This window comes from Lytechinus variegatus, chromosome 2 (genome assembly GCF_018143015.1).
Source record: "Lytechinus variegatus isolate NC3 chromosome 2, Lvar_3.0, whole genome shotgun sequence".
Classification (NCBI taxonomy): Eukaryota; Metazoa; Echinodermata; class Echinoidea; order Temnopleuroida; family Toxopneustidae; genus Lytechinus; species Lytechinus variegatus.
In genome coordinates, this window is record NC_054741.1 from 48,787,401 (window position 1) to 48,809,975 (window position 22,575).

Consider the following 22,575-nt stretch of genomic DNA (forward strand, 5'->3'; position numbering starts at 1 on the left):
ACAAAGTAGTTCCCAAGATTTTTGTTCTCGCCAATATAAACGAGACTTCCTTTAAAGTAAACCCTGATGGGGGAACAAATGTACTTATCATGAAAAACATCTCAACATTAAGAACTTTAAAGTACATTTGCCCGTTGAAATGATTAGTGACAATCAAGGAATATTGAAGTCAGTCATAAATTCATGCATAACTTCATAAACAGCTTAATGAAAATGGGTCCATTGGCGTCCATTACCATTATCGTTTCTTTACAAATCCACTCGCCATATCAAAATCAAATTTCATGCCTCGCACAACGATCCATTGTTTGGTCTTCAGAGAATACTGAAAATATGATAGTCAAGGGAAAGAACCTTAAAAAATGAAAACACAACCACTATGCATGTTTGTAATTCAAACTTCGGTTTTTTTTTTAATCAAATTTCATACACATCTGCACCAATAAGTACATTTTATTTCCAAAGTGATTATCTGGCTTTGAGATTACATACACCATCAAGTGCAATGAAGGTACGGTGTACTTCCTAAGGATATAATATTGAATTGCAACCAAGTCTTCACGGATATGTTTGTCATCTATTGAAACCATTGGTAATGTACACTGAAATGACAAAGGGGAAAGGATTCCCAAGCTCTTACAATAGTAGGTATTCTTTTAAATTTGAAAACACAAAATTTTGTTGATGGGCAAGGGAATTGCAGTCCATTACCACAATTAAATCTTTAAAAGATGGATGGGTTTGCCACCCATCTTAAATCTGTATGAGTAGCAAAGTACAGAATGCGAGTTTAAGTAGTAATTTAGAGGAAATTCATATAGTAAAAATAATGTGCTTTTTGTGGGTTGTTTGGTGGGGGGGGGGGGAAATATGATCAAAATTAAGATCTGTGTAAGCTCCAAGGACTTATTTTGTCAGCACCCTAAAATTGTCATTATCATATGAAATATTTACAATCCATGGATAAGAACTTTGGCTGAAATGGAGGAAAACAATGGTCCTCCAAGAACCATGATACCATAATGAATACCATAATAATAATAATAATGAGAGAATATGATAAAGATACATTGGGAAATGACAATGTGGCTAGCAACTTATATTTGAACAATACTTGATTTTCACTAAATCAGCTTAAATTAAGCTAGGACTTGCAATTTGAATTTCAAAAGTTCAAAACCAAGGATACATGTAGATGTCAGCTCAAACATGTCAGAAGACAATAATGCATTCTTAAATAATATTTTGTCATATAGTCCTTTAAAATGTACCCCCTCAAATGAAAACAATTCATCTGCTTATCTCAATACATTTTCATACAGGGAATAAGGAACAAAGATACCATGCTACCAAACAAGCCTTTTCTCTCAAGAGATCAAGTAGCCAATATAGCTAGTATATCATAATTTACCCCTAATTTTCTAGAATGTTTGTAGGAAGTCAGTACATGAGCATGTGAACTGCACAAGAGGGTGTTATTTTAATGTCCACCTCTTCCTTTTTTTAATGAGAGCTAATATAATTATTTTACTTCTCCTTTTTTAAGAGTTAGTCTGCCTGCAGCATGTGAATGAAGCTTTAGTGATAAGTGATTTCTTTTACTGTACTTTTTTTGCATGACTTAATATAACAATAAAAAATATTTTCATGAAGCTTGGGCATATGTACATGTATCCTAAAGGAGTAAATGTATAAAAGAACCATACCAAATCATAAAAAGAAAAGGAAACAATCCTAAAATAAAAATTCATATTTGTTCATTAAAAGAATTGATGAAAGTCAAAACTATGCTAATTTTCATTATGTACAATGTAGTCAAGTAGGAAAAAGAAAGAAAGAAAACTGCTCCACAGATAATCGATTACTCATTTACAAATAACAAATATACAATTTCACACAACAAATATTCATGATGGACATAGACCAGAAATCAAAATATTGGAGATGAGATAAGAATGAGTGAATATTCTCTCTCCATCATTTCAGAAAGCTGTCTTATAAAAACAACAGGGCTGCTATTCTGGAATTTCATATTTTATCTTATTTCAACTGTAATGGTGATAACAAATTTGGCACACCATTGGTTTGCAATTATGAACTAATAACTTGTGTGCTGGTCCATTTGGCACAATGTTGCACACTTCAACCTATCACCAGTATATTTTCAACTATTTCATGACAAATACAATAATGAATATGAAATAAAAGTATGAATTTCAGAATACCGGTCCAAGTTAACAAAAAACATTCTTGTACATATCACTACTTTTGTACAAAATGGTTTAATCATAAAACAATCAAGTCGCTACAACTTTCCTTAAGTTTGCTTCTTTTGCAACAATTTCTTTAACACATCATGAATCTCAGACTGATGATCAAACAACTTGGATGTGAAATTCCAAATGGGAATGATAACTTTCAAATGCATCAGTGTAAAGAAATACGAATGGTGGCATATATGTACTCTGAATTGCATTACAACAACGTTAATAATTCAGCATCATTCAAGTTTAGCTAATCAAATTGACATAGTTGATGTTATGCATGAATTGGTCGAGAGAAACTTTTTGACAGCCCATTTGGCACTCCATAAACAAGTCATTTGTAAAATTTCAAACTACCTTACAAAGCACCCCTTGCCTTTCATTATAGAACATTAATCTCCATCCAATAACCTATGCTACATTGACTTCTGAATTAACAGACCAATCATTCATTATACATGTAGCAAAAGTATGAGCGTGTTTTCACACAAAAAAAAGTTGCAGAAAAATACAACTATACAAGTGAATATAATGAATTAATGTAAATAATTAAGTAGTCAATACTTCATTAGACTTACATTCTTACATTATACAAATGGCCATATGTCTAAAAAAAAATATGAAAGTAAGATGACAGTTTAAGCGAACCTAATGCAAACAGCTTTCCTGCAGTTACTGGTGCTCAAAATAAAATGAAAATTCTTCAATGCTGCTCCCCATTTATGAGTCACTTCTGGACATATTTATACATGTCTAATGTCTTCTCAACAAGAATGACAGTCTGGCTAAAAGTCAAGCAAAAGTACCAATGTGAACATGAAATTCAACATGTAATCTTGTTGATTGATACATAGTATGGCATGTGCCCAAGCATGACCTTGACTAATGCAGTGATGCACTGAAAACATCAACTCGGATGAAATTCCAAGCCCATTTGAATCTATATGAAACACCTCATCTGTTACATGTAAGCCATGCACTCTTGATCACTGAGAGTGGATGACAACCGATGGTATGCTATACATGTTTAATTACAAATATTTATCACTACAGATGATTACTGAAGTATGTTATACATGTTTGATAATAGATCTAATTAATCTGATGATTATAGGTTGTATGTTATGCACATCTTTGATAACACAGATTTATATCTCCAGTAGATAAAAGATAGAGAAAAATGTTTCAATGTTCAAACACTCATAGTAGAAAATGGAACCATTCTGAGTATATATATTCATGAAATTTCAAACTGTTTTTAGGAGAGAAAAAAACAGCATAAACAGCAAATTTAAAATTAACTAATATTCCATATAAAAGCAAAATTTTCAAAAAATTGTTCTTGAAACAAGCTCCCAAAAATTCATGATTTTTCAAATCACAAAAGAGAATTACAATATTTACAAGGTTGCTTTAGCTCCATCATTGGCACACATACATTGGAAAGATTCAGATTCAGTAGATTTGATCCAGAAACGATACATTAAATGATTGGGATTGGATCATTCTTTCTTGGTCGGATCTTTGGGTGCCGTTGCGGTGGAGGGTGCAGCTACTTGCTGCGTGGGCATTGAATAGGAGTGGCCGAAACCAAGACCAAAGCTGCGTTGGGTGTGTGTCTTGATGCGAGCCGTCTGATAGTCGTGATCTAACTGATCCATCAACCTGGTGCTCTCGTTGTCATCACCTTCAAAAAAAAAATATCAGAGTAATTGTACAGAGTTGAATAAAAAGAAGATCAGTTATTAAGTAGCAAGACAAATTGTAGTACTTATGACAGCATAATTGTCAACTGCAGTCATATAAAAATTAGAGAGTTACTGGAACCTTTAAAATCTGCCAATGTTCTTTGAAGCAAGATTTCTAACATTTCTTGTTCTTGTCCATATATACATGCTCATATTGGCAATACAAGTGACGTTTGTACACAAATTTTAACAAAATCCACCATGATGTTGTAATTCTGATGCTTCCCTTGTCAGTTCACATTGCAATGCAACACTAGGATTCTTTGACAAGATATCAATCCACTTACCCACTTTCCACCAAAGTGATAAAGGAGTACGTGGTAAGATGCAAACGCCATGGCAGTTGGCTTGGCAATTAGAGTGTCTTGATTGCTTATTCCTGGTAGTGAATTGTGCTTACACTTCATGAGGGAAGCCAGAATCCAATGACTGGGGTAAAAACATATCATCTACAAGTGCTTTGAGGTGTTCTGATGGGATAAGCAATTATATCTCAATAAATTCTGGATACTGTCAATCTTACCTGTACTTGATTCTGCTGCAGCACCCTTGATGCCCATGAGACGTCTGAACTTTTCTCGGGTAGCTGTATCACCAAAGGACGTCTTCTCCCAGTTGTTGCTCGAAGGTGCGGCCTCTGTTTTCTGTAAAGAGACAAACGAGATCTGACTTAAACAGGCAACCAAGCTCTTATATCAAATAGGATAAATGCAAGAACTGATAGCCTCAGTTGAGGATAGGGTATCACAGTGAAACATTCTCCAGTATCACTGAAAGGCCTGGGTCCTGTAACTAAAAGGTTAGCCATTGATCACTAATTTCAAAGGACAATTCTGATTGGTTCATAGTCAGTCTTAATGATCTTAATTTAAACCTTTGTTTTACGGTGCCCAGGTGGATGTTTCTCAAATTTGCTTGTAACTAGTGATGACTGACTTTATGAAAGATAGTGACCCTTTCAAGGGGTATACACCAAATCTTTATAATTGATTTAGCTACTAAAAAAGGCCACCAGTCGATTGATTAATAAAGTCGATCATTACTTACAAACAGCTATATGAAGCACTAATCTATTTTGAAAAATTTCAAGTCTCTTTCCCCCTTACACGATTTCCCTCTATCTTTCACTCATTGCAAGTTTGTTGACTTTGATGTTGATAGGAGTGGCGAGGATTATGGTGATGATTATACTGATAATGGTGCTGATCAAGATAAGATGATGGTAGTATCTATAATAATAATTATGTTAGTAACGACAACAACAAAAATACAGTGGTGGAGGTCGTAATGATGGAAGTGGTGATGACAATTGTGATAATTATGATCATCATGATTGTAATTGATGTTGATAATGATCTAGGGGGTGTTTTATAAAACTTTTTGTATCGTTAAGGACAAACTTACAGATAATTTGAACATAAGTAGGGACAGTGATTTTCCGTTTCTAAAAATTGCCTTTTCCGTTTCAGAAAATCTCAAATTCCGTTTCAGCATGTCTGGAAACGGAAATTCCGTTTCCCCATAGACTTTGTGTACAAGAAAAATTGACAATTCCGTTTACATAGAAAACCAATACGCAACGAGTAGCGATGTCAAAATGCTAGCGCTGCTCAAAATTTGCATCTACCAATGTACTAACATCGCTTTAAAATCCATTTTAATTGAAGAGATTCGAGCTAAAAAAAAAATTAGGGAAACATAATCAACATTAATATATTCTCACCTTTCATATTATTAGCATTATTTTATTGTTAAATGGGATTTTATCGCTGATTTGGGGACTTTTCGGACATCGTTTTGAGCAGTCGACGACTTCCGAATATCCGCCATTTTGGATTTGATGAATCACCGTGATCATTATTATATTATGACCGAACGCAGAGGGCAGCAACACACGGCCGGATTCTGCCTTCTATGCGGACGTAAGTGTAAACTAATTTGGATACGATCGAGTGATGAAGACGCTCGAGTCTAGTTACGATGTATTGATTGTCATGATTGTTGTTGCAAAGTGAGATCGTGTTTTTTCAGTTGATATTACATGTAGTATTTTGTTGAGGATTTGGGATTAATTTCTGTTGCTTCTTTGTGCATTTTGAGAAAAAACTTGTTTTCCGTGATTTTCCGTTTGAAAAGCCACTTTCCGTTTCAAACAGCCGATTCCGTGAATTCCGTCCGTTTTCCGCGATCGCGGAAAATCACTGTCCCTACATAAGACAAGGTAATTGTGAGTCTCAATTAAATTGATTTTTTTTTATAAACTGCAGTTAATCAATATTTTGATTATTAAAATACATTTTGAGGACAGTGGTTGTTTTATTGATGATCGATTCAAATCGCATAGAGTTAGATTGTTAATTGAATACAAAATATATTGGGATCATATTTTGGCACTACACCTCATCTCAGTTGTTCATAAAGCTTTGCATAACTTCATGAACATCTTCCTCAAACATCCCCTCAGGCCTGTTGCAGAAGAGTTGTGTTTGAATGCACTGTAAGAATTCAACGTAAGACTAAAACACATGCTTCTGTTTGCATTTCACTTTTGGCGTTGCATTTGGTAACAATTCTGTGAGATAAAGCTTAGCATTTATCATAGAAGGATATCTATACAAATGATTGTATAGACTACAATGTACAATCAATCATGAAAATCAAGTGTATGATCACTCGATAACCTTTGTGTTATGGGATCCAGGTGTTAAAAATTCCTGGTAGCACTCATCTTTGGAAAAGTAACACTACAAAAAAATTGTTTCTAAAGTGCAAAGAGAAACATTAATGATTACTTTTCATACCTCTTCCGGTTTCTTTGACCAGAGTTGTTTTCTCTTCTTCTCCTGCTCTGCATAGTGAACTGGATTGACAGCCATTGGGTTGTAGAAGTTGGGTACGGCTATTCCTGTTTGAGCAAGAACCTAGAAGCAAAACACAATAAATGAAAAAATATATCACATTTTTAATAACAAACGAATATAAATGCTAAAAATAAAGACGATGATGATGACGATGCTAACGATGATGATGAAAACGATGACAACGACAACAAGAATGATGATGATCCTGATGAAGGAATGTGGTAACAGGGTGCAAATCAATGCAAGGAACTCAATCACCATGGCTTTGGATGCTAGTCTCAAAAGGACTTGAAGTTTCAATGTACCCTTTCTCATTTTTGTTCTTTTGGTCTATAATTGTGCGCAATGGAAAATTGGACTTGCCTGAATAAAATTTGAGGCATGTTACAACAACATGGTCCCATTTCATAAATACTTATAATTACAAGTTCACAATGACTTTACCAAGTTTACTATCAACTTATCAGATTTAATGATTTCCGTAGCTTTTAGACCTGAGTCATCTCAGGTTTTTCTTTTATGACCAGTGTCCGCCCAGATGTTTTCGGCGGACCAACGGACCGCCAAAATAAAGATAAACTGTACATAAGAAATGCAGTGCCACCTAAGACTATGAATACCTCTTTTCAGGCCTTCATTTCCATACCTAGATCTATTTATTAAAGACTTACCTATGATACTATATTTCTAAACAATAAATCACCCAAGTAGAGCTATAAAAATTACAGTACCAGAGCAGGATTTCTCAATTTTCTTGCTTGAATTCATCAGCCAGAATTGTTATTATCCCTGTTGCATGGGTGCGTCCATTTTGTTCTGATTACACATTTGGTTTAGTACTCTACTGCAGAGTTACAGTAATATTAATTGATCACGATATCTGGTTGCTCCTAGTTTGAACGTGTTTTGTAGATTTGTATTCATGTTATCTACAGTGATTATCTGTTTTTCAATGTTGATATTGATGTTGATGGTGTGAATGAGGATACCAACTCACATGATGATTGTATAATCATTGACAAAATAAAAGAAATTGGTTGTCTTACCTGAGCTTGTACAGCTGCAGCAGCTGCTTGTAGAGCTATCTGTGGGTTCACTGTGGAGGCAGCAGCCAGGGCCACAGGGTTGGCTGCAGCATTGAGGGCTGCGGCAATCGCTGCAGCTTCTAGATCACAAAGCAAATGAAAAAAAATTACTAGTTACTACTTTGGCTTATAATCACTCTGATTCTTTAGTATTATAACAAATTACATATCTGTGACATACATGTACTGTAGTAGGTATTCATGCCTCGGCCATAGCCAGATCTTTAACTTCTAGCATTTTCATAAACTTCATAATATAGTCCAAGTGTCACTTTCAAATGCATTCATGAATCAAGTTAATTCTAATTCAGCTATTATTGTGACAATGAGCCATGGCCTCTACTATTATTGTGCAATGAGCCATGGCTTCTATAACCTTTGACCTTGCGATCGATCCAAACTTCAGATCAGATCACTCATATATATCTTATTTGAGCAATCAAACAGTGCTTCTGTTATTGCCAGAACTAGTTATTTTCATGCACATAATGATCTCTGTGACATTTGACTTCTAACCTTATGACCTAGATACATGTAATTACTCTAATCATCTCTGCTCCCATGTGACCTTTGACAAGTGACCTCATTAATCCGAACTCTGCTCAGATTTTTGTCACTCTCATGTCTGTGCATATGCGAGTCAAGTTTCAGGTTGATTGGTCAAATGATCCATCATTGATTACAAGAACCAGCCATCTTCATACATAAATATTGTGAAATCTGATCATTGATTTTTCTCTAAACTATATCAAAGGAAAGAACAATGAGAAGTTTACCAAAAAAATGATATCAAATTGGTCATGAAAATGCTATAAAGGGGATAAAGGTGCTATTTCCAATAAATGAAGAAGGCTTAAATAGAAAAGCTGGCAGTCAATAAAAAAAGAGTTCTTATCTGTTTGTTCTCCCCTGGTAAACCATTTAGTGACTCACCAACCTGAATTTTGCATATTCTAATTCTAACTCCAACCCACATCCCAAACCAAACAGAGAAGTTGGCATTTGTCCCTATTGACATTGATCAAACATACCTTTTTGTGCAGTTGGTTTCTTTTCTTCTGCCTTCTCTTCTTCCTTCAATCCTTTCTTCAGCTGCTCCATTTCTCTCTTCTCTCTCTCCTCTTGGAGTTGTTTGGCACGTTCCAGCCTCCTGGCCAGCTGTTCTTGGGCGTTCATCGCACTGTCGCTGTCAGACGATGAATATCTCCGATGACGCCTTATTGGCGATCGGCTCCGTGATCGACGCCTGTATGACTTTCCCCTGAATGGAGAGCGAGAACGTGAACGACTGCGACGACGACGTCTTGGTGGAGTCCTGGACCTGTGGTTTCAGACAGAAATAAATCATCATCATCAAGAACCTGCTGTAACAAAATACCGATATCATCACATAATCAAAGTCGACTACATTTAGTAAGGGCCATCCCGTACAGATTTCTATCTTGATTAAGGTCAATGTCCTTTCAAAATATGAACGCCTACGTCAGCTTACAATTGTAACATTACCACACCCAAACATATTTAGATCAGTATTATTGTTTACAAATACCACAGGTATGAGTCCGAGTCACAATGGATTTTTTTAATAAAGCCTACAAAGAATACTCAACTTATTTCAAAAGTGATGAGATTTGGCACAAAAATCAGAAGAGTTTCCTACAGCAAAGTCACTGTGTTTAGAATTTCTCTTAAGCATCAGGTAAAATAAGTATATGAACAGTTAATAAATCAGAAAATTTGAAGAGAAAATTGTGTTTACACTCCATCTTTAATAGTTCAGTATTTTTTTATGTTACAGCAGCAAATCATAATTCAGGCCCTCACCAATGAACTTTTATATTTCTCACCTGCGGCGAGGTGGTGACCTTCTCTTCGACCTTGAATGGGATCGTGACCTTCGTGATCTTGGTGGGGACCTCCTCCTCCTTTCCCTTGACCTGCTCCGCCTCCTGCGTCTTTCCCTAGACCTTGACCTTGATCGCGATCTTGATGGAGACCTTGATGCTGACTTCGTCCTTTTCTTCTTCTTCTTGTGGGTGGATGAGCGCTGTTTGCTTGCCTTCGCGGGCGAGGATACCTTGTGTTCCTTTCCACTATCATCTCCGGATGAAGAGCTCGGGCTGCGAGAGTGGTGTGACCGTGCCTGTGGGGATAGAGGGGGCTATTTTCAAGGGATAAGCCAACAAAAAGTGTTAGCATTATCACAGAACAGGGCTTTTTGGATTACATGTGATTAATGAAGAGGCTTTCATGTACAAATCATATTCATTGACACTCACAAAACACACAACCAGATCAAGCTAGACTGCTTTTGAACAGAAAATGCAATGGCAAATGTTTCCTGGGTCCTGTAACACAAAGCTTTATAGTGACTAATCATGCAGCTGAATTCTACAATATTAATGGCCAATGCAATCAATTTTAGAATCAGTTTCAATGACAAATCCCAATAAAGCTTTTTTTTTATATGAAACCCTGACAGCTTTTTTATGCTGGGTTTTTTATTCATTCACAATAGAACTATGGAAGTAAATAATCCCTTGTTCAATTTGAAATTTGAATATTTCTTAACCTGAAACAAGATCATAATAGTAATAATACTACAATAACAATAATAATATATATAACAAATAAATAACAAATGAATGAAAGAATAAAATGCCAATAAAATTTTTAAATTCTACATGTAATGTAATTTGTACCACAAAATGTAAAATTCCGAGATATGATATAATCCAATATGAATATGACCACCTAACTGTTTTATGTACATGGATTTCCATGTACAGTGTAAATACCCCAACATATTGTCTCTTTAATCCAGGAATCCTCAGCATGGAAACAGCATGCCATGTTTACAGCATGTATATTTACATCCACAAGTCAAGGGCTCAAAATATATCATAAAACTTTTGACAAGGTCTTCCTATAGCCACTATGCACAAGCTACTTTGAGAAATGCCATAGATCTGTAGACCTAAATACAACCTCACAGGGATCCACCATTGTTATCCAGGACTCAACAGTACTGTTGTACTGTATGCACTGCAATAAAGCAATTCCCTTCTCGTCTCTACATTTATAGTCATACATGTACCACAATGTATTTGCTATAGTATGCATCCTGGGCTGGCCCTTATATATTTCAATAGATAGTTCAAAATATATTTTTGATACTTTTTTCTCTGAAAGGGTATACATGTACATGTATAAAAAATGGCCCTATTACAGGAGCTTCAATGTATGTTCAGTGTTCCGAGTTCAAAACCCCTGAAGACTAGAGCCATATAAATGTATGGATTAGTGAATGACTGCCATAGGTAATTTAACAACATGACTACTTGTCGTAGGAGAATGCGGGAGAATATATTAGGTATTACTGATTAACGTCCTAAGATGATGAAGTTGAATTAATCTTATCACTATTAATATGAAGGAGAGATAGACAATGTGCACAGGATTGTTTTTTTTTATAATAAAAATCTATCAGTAGAGAAAATGATCACCAATGACAACTATAGTGTGGAGCGTTGTGGCCCAGTGGATTAGTCTTCTGACTTTGATACAGAGAGTCGTGGGTTCAAATCCCAGCCATGGCGTAATTTCCTTCAGCAAGAAATTTATCCACATTGTGCTGCACTCAACCCAGGTTAGGTGAATGGGTACCGGGTAGGAAGAAATTCCTTGAATGCTTGAGCGCCTAGGCAGCTCAGCTAAAGCCGGGGTAATAATAATAGCAGGGCCCGCTGGCAGAACAGTTTTCGAAACTGAAGTGGCTACCCGAGGTAAATATACCTAACATTATTAGTATTATTACTATTATTATTATAGTTGAGAGTTGAAGAAAAAAATCTGTACGAGGTTGCCCCCACACACTTTCTTCTGTTCATTTTTCAACATCACATTTTGCTTTGAACCTAATCATGATCATTAACATCCTTGATACTTTTGAAGTTCTGGATTGCATTCAGTCCCTGTATAACTACTGTACATGTATATAATTTTCTTTCGTTTCACATCTCAAGACAACAAAGATTTTACTGTGACAGTTCTTTGGCACTTTTTCCCCCATAGATAGCTCCGTTCGATGATCCGACTATTGTGAAAAAGAAACGAAGGATGAAAGTGAACTATGTATAGGTGTTCTCTAAAATTGTACTTCTAGTATCAAGCACCTTTTGTGGAATGTGCACTGCAATGCTATAGAAAATATCTCAAAATACGGTTTTGTATTGAACAAAGAAGCACCCAACAAGGAATCTGTTGTATAGTGAAGAAGGCTGTTTTCAAAGTAAATTGCCCTTATGGGTCCCAGAGACTCTTTATCAAACACAGTACATTGGTCGCGTTGACTTATAAATAAAAGAAAGTGAACTTGTCACATTGCACAGAAATTTGATGTGTGCACTACTTGTTTCATTATCATTTAAAATTTCCTTGACAAAGCCTTCAAATGTGTTTGTAAGTTTTATCAATGGGTATGTGTAACATGTACAATGTAATTAGCTACATACATGTATGTACATGCATGTACTGACACAAAATAATGAAATCTACTATCTTAAGAGCTAAAATTTAACTGAAGTTACATGTAGTGAAATACAGTTTGTTCATATAGGAGGAAAGTAATACATGTAGTTCAGTTTTTTACGGTACTTTTGATGGGCAATAAAAAGATGAATATGGCTTCATTGACAGTACTCCCATTGAAGGACAAAATAGATAACATTTCAAGTGAATAATTTTGCTTACTAAATTTGAATAACAGTTTTGGTCATTAAAGAAAAGCCCTCAACTATAAAGTTCATTACAGTCCTATGTAAAAAAAATCTGATACACAAGACTTTTATGTACATGTAGTCTTTTAAAAATGTGGAGTGAATTGGGAAAGGATATCGGGAAAATCATCAAAAAAATGAATCTCCTTTTAAGTACGTACATGTACATGTACACTGTTAAGCAATTTCATTTACATGTACCATGAGCAATATCTGTAATAGAAGTTCATGTACATACATGTACAATGAGTACTGGTATAGCATATCAGGTAGTAAGACTGAAGGTTTATAGAAGAGAAGATATTTTATGCAAAGGTCCATGATTAATTTTCATAAGGGTCTTTCTGACATTTTTTTTTGAAGAATATGGAATTTTGGCATATGTACTTTTCAAACAAACCACAGCTAGTAGTAATATAAAGAAAAGAATGCCACTTATCAGTTGTAAAGACTGTAATCTTTGATGACAGCCCAGCAAAAAAGAATATGTGTACCTACATGTATGGTACAAAATGAAAAAAAAAATAAAAATAAAATGCTGTATTTAGATGAAACTAATAAAGACATGGACCTAAAAACATGTGACATACCTTCTCTATAATATACAACCAACAACCTACAATGTACCAGATAAATGTAATATCAAAATCAATTAAGAATGACAAAGAGGAAGTATCAAGTACCAACATACACTAAATTTCAACAATTACAGTATGACCTTACCAACAAAAGCATCAAGAAACAGACAGTCAAAAACCCCATCCATCGCTATTTGCCCCAGATATTCACCTTGGTTTCACCGACATGTTCCGTGTCAGAACCTACATGTACCAATGGTTCTGGCACTGGCACCTTTGTAGTAGTTGTAGGAGGAGGAAGAGTGGTAGGTGGTGCTGCAATGCTCTCTTCCTAGGAGTCAAGGCCGCTGCTGGTTCATCAGCAACACTCGTTCTTGAAGTTTATCATCGGGCTGAATGCACAATTGGTTTTGGGTACGGCAAAGGACATTACTACCACTTTTCTTTTTAAGACTTTGGAGGGGTTTTTGTCAAAGATTTCTTCAAGGATGTTTTGATGTTGATATATTTGTAATCTACATCATTATGTTCTAGATGTTTTTATCATGTTGGATACTACTGAACATTTCCGTATTGTTTTGTATTTTTTCACCCCAACCCCCGCCTTGCATGCACAAAAGTTCATGATTTTATTCATGTAAAATGTGGACTGTACATGTACATGAACATATACATAAATGGATTACATCTATGAGAAATCTGAAAATGAAAATACTTATAGTCAATTTGTTGTCACTCTTCCAAAGCATTCCTTTCAATTCTCCATGGACAAATGGACCGTTCATTCTCGAAAATATATCAACATGCTATTCTTCTTCAACAGTGATACATCCCAACACTAATTTATCATTTTGATCTAAATTTCATTACAATACAAATGGTACACAAATATAAGCCACCAGATAAACAGGGTAAACTTTTCAACAGTACAATATACCCTACTGAAACTTCATCTTTCTCCTACCTGTGAAGGGCTTCTGCTCTTGCTGCTGGAATGACTTCTACTTCTACTGCGGTTACTTGATTTCCGTTTCGTCCTGTAACGATCTGAAAAGAAGAGGGAAATAACATCACAATGAAGCGCATTCACTCTGCATGCCATAAGTTTCCTGAAAGACATGAAATTCACACAATTGTTTTCACAATATTTTTTAGTTTTCGTTCCCTCCAAAAATTCTAAAATTCCTATAGGGTGAGGTCAGAGCCCATAATAATAATAAACAAGTGGAACATCTCTGGCAGTCTCGCCTGCATTACCAATTCGATATAGCAGCAGTGGTGACTTTGAAAACAGCTATTGAATAATTATTCACACAAGAATAATGTCCATTGACCCACGATGACCTTTGACCATGATCATGTGACCTAAGACATGTGCAAAACAATAATTTATACAGTATGTCTGTTTCATGAACTACATGTGTAGATACATACACTTAGATCATGTAATATGAAACTAGCACAAGATGTTCAGGTATACTTAATTACTTTTACGTCTAAGTTTCATGAACTAGATCCATAAAACGTCAAAGTTTTATAGATTCTATGGATTCCTCAAATACCCCCAACATGGTCAAAGTTCATTGACCCTAAGTGACCTTTGACCTTGGTCATGTGACCTGGAACTTATGCAGGATCTTCAGTTATACATTATCACTCTTATGTCCAATTTTCATGAACTAGGTTGAAGTTATGACAAAATTTCAAAAACTTAACCTTGGTTAAGATTTCGATATTGATTCCCCCAACATGGTCTAAGTTCATTGACCCTAAATGACTTTGACTTTCGTCATGTGACCTGAAACTCAGGTAAAATGTTCAGCAGTACTTGATTAACCTTATGGCCAAGTTTCATGAACTAGGTCCATATACTTCTAAGTTATGATGACATTTTAAAACTTTAATAACCTTGGTTAAGAAAAGGCGACGCCGCTGCCGCCAGAAAAGCGGCGCCTATAGTCTCGCTCTGCTATGCAGGCGAGGCAATAAGAATTAACCAAATTATTCATATTTCAAATTCCAACAGATCTCTATATCTCTTTATGCTGTAAAATGATTACCTTTGCTCCTACTCCTAGCCCTTCTCCTTTCTTTAGAAAGAGATCTTGAACGTGACCGCCTTTTCTTCTTCGGAGTGCGAGACCTCTTCCTCCTCTTCCCGGGAGAGGGTGATCTTGAATGCCGCCTTCCTGGTGACCGCGACTTCCTCCGTGGTGAGCGAGATCTTCGCTTCCTTCGTGGCGTCCTAGATCGTGATCTTCGCTTCTTGCTTCTCGATGGTGACCTTGACAGCGATCTCCGCTTGGGACTCTTAGAGCGAGATCTTCTCCTGCGCTTTGGCGAACGGGAGCGTGAACGCTTCCTCCGCTTTGGAGAGCGGGACCGAGATCGTTTCTTTCGTTGTGGTGAGATCGAGGGTGACCTTGAGCGGCTTCTAGAGCGTGATCTGTTGATCTGCTTCTTTTTTTCTACACTATTACCGTCTCTAGTCTTGGGTGAAGGAGGAGAACCAGGAGACCTGCTCCTTGATCGGGACTTTGAGGCCCTTCTCGTGTCAGAACCTGGAGAAGCATGGTTTCCATTAGAAGGATCTACATGTACTTTGAGATGATCATGTGATGCAGAAAATAGTCTATTTTCTATATTCTCTCCTTCACTGTGATTTGTATGGTCAACATCTGTTGCAGGGGAAGCCATTTTGGCAGTTGCTATCTGTATCCACTCACAGCTTCAGAAATAATCTGATATGGTAAGAAAGATAAAATGAAAATACAATTAAGTGTACTCATAATATATGTATTTCATAATAGTGGTGTGCCCTTCTCAACTATTGGAAAATCACATAAATTGCCTAGGTGTCTTTAATAATTTGTAAACAAAATTATAATGCTATTTTATTGCACTGCACTGACGTCAACATCAAGCATAAATTCTTTTACTCAAAAGGCAAGTAAAAAGAAGTCACCAAAGAGATATATCTTTCTGTAACTTAAATTATAACAATTTGATTAGGGGGCCTATATTTTAGATTTCATCAAAAGTATCTAATTTCACGCAATCCCATGGAAGTGTTCCATCTCCAAAGAAGAAGTAGAAGGATCAGCTAGGAGCAGTACAGCAGAAGAGGCGCTGGTTCAAAAACTGGGATTGTCCCAGAAAACGATAAGGACGCTTGCATCGCGTAATGTGGGAGAAGAACAATAGAAAACAAGATGGCAGCGTTAACATCGGGCAAGTCTCTTCCTTCTCTTCATGATATTCTTCTCATTTTTTTAATGAATTCTTGTCTAAAAATAAAATCTATAGCATAGAAATGTCGGATATGAATCCAATGTACATGATTTAAATGTCCCGCTTCAACCACTGAACTGGAAATACCTATTTTCAGTTCAGTGGTTGAAGCGGGACATTTTAGCACTTTTTAATCTAGCACCGCTCATGATTTTGCCGCCCTCTACATGCGTCACGTAATTAGGTTGCATTAACAATGGATCAAAGATGGCGATGACAACAAATGTGAGTAAACTCTCTTCTACTTTTATTTCTTCATCTCATTTCTGCGATGTTTTTTAAGCATTAATATAAATTTTTTGCCAAACGTTGCCAACCGATATTTTTACCCATGCCATGTACAGAAGTGTTATTAACCTCAGATTCTAAACATAACTAGCATTTTGGTGCATTTGTATAATTGCCTTTTCCTTCGGTGCATGGGACCCTTTACATGTACATGTACATCCCCACGCCAGGCGTTAGGGAGTAAGGTACGATAGTACTATGATTTTTACTCCCAAACGCCTCCAGGCTACACACATTGACACAACTCACCAAAACTTACTCAGTAGTACAGTTGTACTTCATGATTGCAACTGAACGTTAGACTCTAGTACAGAGCCTCAATGAACTGCGGCCCTTCCAATGCAACGGCGCCGTTGATCTCCGACCTTAGCCATGTTAGCGGAGCAGAGGAAGAACAGTCGAGACGACGAGAGAGAGGTATCCTGAACTAACAAGTAATTAACATTAACAATACATACGCACTGCACTGACCGGTCCGAAGCTTTTGGTCTAGAATCTAAACGTTAAAAACGGTTAATCTTACGCTACCTCGAGCGAAGTTCGTGCAGGCTGAGGCTCCACTCCACTTCACTACCGCTACACTACGCTTCGGGTAGGTGGAGCGTGTTGTACACTAGACACTAGCGATAGTGGAGTATGGAGCCTGCACGAACTTCGCTCGAGGTACCGTACATGTACACGTACCGTACAGGCCTACGCCCGCGCGCGCCCGAGCTATAGTTGAACAGTTTTGTACGGTACTCGGGTTGTATGGTAGTGGATCGTATTACCGAACACTTTTCATTAATTTGATCATATTAAACACATTATTCCAATAAAATTCACCAAACTTTCACCATAAATACACAAATACCTACAAAATATAAATATGCAGAAATTTTGCCGAAATTGTTTTTCATTTTTACGACATCAGCTTCCAATCGGACCCCTCTTCGCAAGTGAAATATTTTGGTCACTTGAAAAGGTATCGTATTACCGAACGTGTGTTTTCTATGGGAAAAGTTGGGAAAACAACAAAGTCACTCGTGAGCTATTTTGACCATATTTTATTGTTTTGAGGATATAAAGACTTCGAAATTGTGTTTTTGATAACTTTTCATCATTTTTCTATTTAAGTTCCCTTTGGAAGGAAGTTGCAAAGGTTTGAGCATATTTGATTATTTTCTGACGCATATGATGCGCGCGTTCGGTAATACAAGGCCGGTCGGTAATACAATCACTCACTATAGATCTACTAGGCCTATGTAGATCTAATTATAAATCACTGTTATCTGTACATCTTCAATTCAGGTCAAAAAATAAATAAATCAAACGAAAGGCTGCTTGCCCTTATTTCTTACCTTTTCAGTATTACTTCAAAGATAAAATGCAAACCCAAATCGCTTACTTTCAGCGCAGATTACGGAGAAACATGAGAAACGAGTTCCATCATAATTATCTCGATGTCTCTTAGTTTGTAACGCCCAACGAACGTAGAGGGCAGCAACACACAAGCGTGTTGCTCTAAGGAAGGTCAACTCGATACGCGCATGCAACTGAGCTGCGCGCATATTTTATTGTTCATGACAACGAAATCAAATGCCGATCAAATACAACAACAAATTAGTAGTGATCAAGAAACGAATATGAAAGAATATGACTACAACGATATCAAAGATAACATTAAAAAATATGTTGAGGGATATACATAAATATGAAAACATACTTTGATATTTAAAACTTTACAAATGCAAGTTTCAGGAAACTAAAATCATTACCAAATCGGTGATTGTTGTTATCAGCGATTTCACCAGACGGCTGAATTAGGTGATTTGCGCCGAGACGATTTTGTGACCACTCGCAAAGCATTTCGGGATTGAACATGTCCCCCTTATTTTCTCTGGGCTCTTCGCTGAACCCATCATCATTCTATGCTTAAGCTACATTATGCTCCGTCGTCTGCTTAGATTTCAACCCCTAGTCTAGCACTGGTACTTGTTCTGCTAGGGCTAGGCGTCGATCAGCATTTATCTGCAGTCCATATAGGCCGCGTGACTCATTTATTTATTTATTCATTAGAGCAGGCAGCAATGCTAACGGGTATTTTAAAAAAAAATTAACGTATCTATCAGTAGTATGTTATCATTTCTTTTCACCATTTTCCCCCAAACTTATAAATTTAGAAATACATTCCAATCAGTAATAAGTGATTTGATTTGATTTGATTTATTTATTTCCGTTTCACAATAGTATAATGAACATAGCAATAATATAATAAACATAACAAAACAAGGTCGAAAATACTACGAAATATAATATGTATACATAAATAATCATAAATTTAAAGAACACAATTGAGTAAATAAATTTATCTGAAATGACATTTGTATTTGAAAGTAAAACGGAGGGGCTTGCCGAAAAAAGCAAAGCTTGTACAGGAGGCAAGCCCCTAACTTAGTTTCAATATAAAACTACAACAAATAAATATTGGTTCGTAATAATAAATTTGTTTAAAAATGAATACAATTTTTGTGCACTTGAAAAAACGTAACTGATGGGTCATGTAAAGAAATATTTACGTTATACAATATTTTAAGAGAGGGGGAGGTGAGGGGGGGGGGGACAGACGGGACAGAGCAGTGCAATACACTAAGTAGAAAAGAAATATGGCAGGCAGCAGGAGCAGGTACTTGGCTAATTGCAGTTTTAAGAAGAAAAAAGAATGTAAAACAAATAATATACATGACTATATGTATATAATATAAACACATATACATAAAAGTTGAGTGTAATTAAATTAGTTATTTTAGTTATTCAGCTTGACCTGTTTGCGACGAATATTTTAGAATTAACATTTTTTTCAGTTTGCGTTTAAAAATATTAACATTAGGGGATTCTTTGAAATCTTGAGGCAGAGAGTTCCAATAGGCAGGCCCGGAGAAGACAAACGAGTTTTTTGCAAATAAAGTTCTTGTTAAAGGAAGATGATAACATAGACGTTGCCTTGTTGGGTAGCTGTGTACGGAAGCATTTTTACGGAACATATTAAAGAAAATGGCGGGGAGATCGTCCCTGCTTAATTTAAACATAAATTGACTAAGTTCGAAAAGATATACGTCATTTACTTTAAGAATGTTATTTTCTTATTCCAATAGTCTAATCTGGATGCAATATCCATGTTCATATTTCTCCAAGTGAATTGTTTTACATCTTTGTTAAATTTTCTCCAGACATCTACGAACCCTTTATCTTTCAGCAAAATTTTAAGATTGTGTGGAGTTTTATAGTAAAAACTTCTTGACCCTTTTGTATCTTTAACTGGGTCTAATACAGAATTCCAGTCGCCTCCAATAATTAGATAACAATCTTTGTCTTCTTTTTGGATATGATCTATTGTTTTTCGTAGTTTCCTAAAAAATGAATCTTTGTTCTTTTTCTCCGTTGGGGCGTACAAATTAATCAGACAATAATTAACAGAGTTCTTCGTGAATCTTATCACTAATAGTCTTCCAGTGTTATCTACACAGCTACTGTCTCTAGTAATGTTGATTTTTATATTTTCCTTTGCTATAACTGCGACACCTCTTGCACGATTGCTTCCATGCGAATAAAAAACTTTGCCTTTCCATTCACTATTAATCACTGGTTCGATCTCCGTCGACCAATACGTTTCTTGGGCTAAAATGAGGTCAGCTTTTTGGTTTTGACACCATTTGAAGAAGATGTTGCGCTTGGTTTTATTGCGCAATCCTCTCACATTAACGCTTAAAAGATGACACGTTGACATGATGTAAGAAAATTACGGTGAGACACCAATAAGATTTTTCCTCACTTTTTCTTTGATTTCTTCTCCTTTAGTTTTCTTTTCTTAGCTGGTTTCTTCGCTGCGAGTTGAGATCTGGTCTTCGGCAACTCGGGTGACTCTATCGATACTTCCGATTCTGGACAATCATCCGTCTCGATTTCTAGACTATCACCATCACTCGATTCGTCAGCGCTGGTTTCCGTGTGACCTCGATCCCGGTCTGCTTGTTTAAGACGCTCGCTACGAATGAATTGGGTAATCTTTGACTGTGTGTTGCCCGACGTTTCATCTTGTGAAAGGGTCTGTAATTCGGTAGCCTCTTGGTTGTCAGCTGTTCGTCTCGTTGTCTTGGTAGCGGTCCGTTTCGGCAGCTCAACTCCAGCCTGGTTGTCAGCTATGTGGCTGGTTGTCTTGACGACGGTTCGCATCGGCTCCCTTTTGTCGTTCTGACTTCGCTCCCGAGTATCTAAGGTTCCCTGCTTACCGATCGGCTCCTCTCGGCCTTCTTCGCTTGTTAATCCGGGGTTCGGACAATCTCGTTGTAAGTGCCCTTCCCTCTTGCACATCCGACATACAATCTGGTTTGTGCATGTTGAACGATGATGTCCCTTATTAAGGCAGTTTGAACATATGATTTGATCTTTGATGACTTGGTTTGCATGAAAGACCTTTCCACGAAAATTACCGAAAGACAAGATTCTCGGAACAGGTTGTGCTGGTTTTTCTATATAGATGACTCTGTCGCCTGTTAGGCAGTTTGTTAGTTGGCCATCTACCCTCAACTTTGGGAACGTAACCTTGCCCGACACCTTGTATTTTCGTTTCTCAAGTTCATCTACAATCACTGAGTTGTCTACAGACAAAGGAATGTCTTTCACAGTTAGTCTAAGGTTCTCGTATCCACCCGCTAGAAATGGGTTAGAATCATATACTGCTATGCATGCATTGCGAATGTTCAAACCACTTGCTATCAGTGCAATTCTATAGTCCTGATGTGTAATGTATAGCCTCCATAACCCACCAACTTTCTGTATGCCCATGATATGAGATGTAGGCACAGATTTTAGTAGGGCCTTGTATACTTCTTGACTTTCCAAGTCCTTTTCCATAACATGGGGTACATCCCGATGTTTAAAGAAAACTGGCTTACCAGTAATGATGTGTTTGTCTTTGATCCCTGTTGCCGCTGCGTATGATTGCCTGCCATTGGCTTCCGTGTTATAAGCCGCCATTTTCAAAAATGCAAAGACGTATCATAAACTATATCCAAAATCTGACAGAATCCAGTCCAATTTTCGTCCAAACAACAGATCCCTGCTGCCTTTGTCTATATTGTTCAAATCCAAGTAATTTATATTCCAGATAATCCTTTGATTTTGTCGATGTAGAGAGATTTTTCCAGAGCTTCATGAAGTCGTAACTTTCAAGAAAGAGTGGAAATAGTAAGGACATGTTGGGGAAAGTTGTCTCTACAGACATTAGACCCGTCGTTAAGGGAGATCATAATGCAATTTCTTTGAAATTAAGATTGAGTGATATAATTAAAGGTCCAGGATATTGGAAACTAAATACTTCCTACCTTAGTGACAATAACTTTAAGACGGGAATTAGAAATGTTATATCAAAATGTCTCAGTGATAATGAAAATACCTCTATGATGAAACTAGAGATTCTGAAGATTAAATGTAGAGAATTTGCTCAAAAATTTAGCAAACGTAAAAGGAAAACAAAACGTGAAAAAGAACTTTTGGAAATTGAGTTAGCCAAATATGAATGTGATTTAGACAATAGAAATAATGATATATCAAAAGAAAAATACCTTCAAGTTAAAGAAAAGTTAGAGAAGTTATACATAAATGAGTGTAAAGGGGCCGCAGTAAGGTCACGGATCAGATGGA

At 36.5% G+C, this 22,575-nt stretch overlaps 1 protein-coding gene across 2 annotated transcripts; it reads right to left on the reverse strand.

Moving 5' to 3' along the window:
• Positions 1-426: 426 nt before the first annotated feature.
• LOC121408231 (arginine/serine-rich coiled-coil protein 2-like) lies at positions 427-18,349 on the reverse strand. Of its 2 annotated transcripts, none has more exons than XM_041599623.1 (9): positions 18,234-18,349; positions 15,375-16,055; positions 14,279-14,361; positions 9,806-10,119; positions 8,990-9,279; positions 7,920-8,038; positions 6,814-6,933; positions 4,536-4,656; positions 427-3,951 (listed from the first exon to the last, which is right to left on the reverse strand). In XM_041599623.1, exons 2-9 carry the CDS (start codon positions 16,009-16,011, stop codon positions 3,767-3,769), a joined length of 1,869 nt encoding a protein of 622 aa, XP_041455557.1. In that variant the 5' UTR covers positions 16,012-16,055; positions 18,234-18,349; the 3' UTR covers positions 427-3,766. The 2 variants fall into 2 exon arrangements, with proteins under 2 accessions (XP_041455557.1, XP_041455558.1); XM_041599624.1 differs by having other exon boundaries at positions 9,806-10,101; positions 18,234-18,348.
• Positions 18,350-22,575: the final 4,226 nt, after the last annotated feature.

Excerpts from the sequence above, each read along its gene's own strand:
- LOC121408231 (XM_041599623.1), bottom strand. The coding sequence starts at position 16,011 with ATGGCTTCCCCTGCAACAGATGTTGACCATACAAATCACAGTGAAGGA. Across the intron at positions 4,657-6,813 it reads GGTCAAAGAAACCGGAAGAG|AAAACAGAGGCCGCACCTTC; the intron begins GTATGAAAAGTA and ends GTCTCTTTACAG. Across the intron at positions 3,952-4,535 it reads TGCAGCAGAATCAAGTACAG|GTGATGACAACGAGAGCACC; the intron begins GTAAGATTGACA and ends TTTTTTTTGAAG.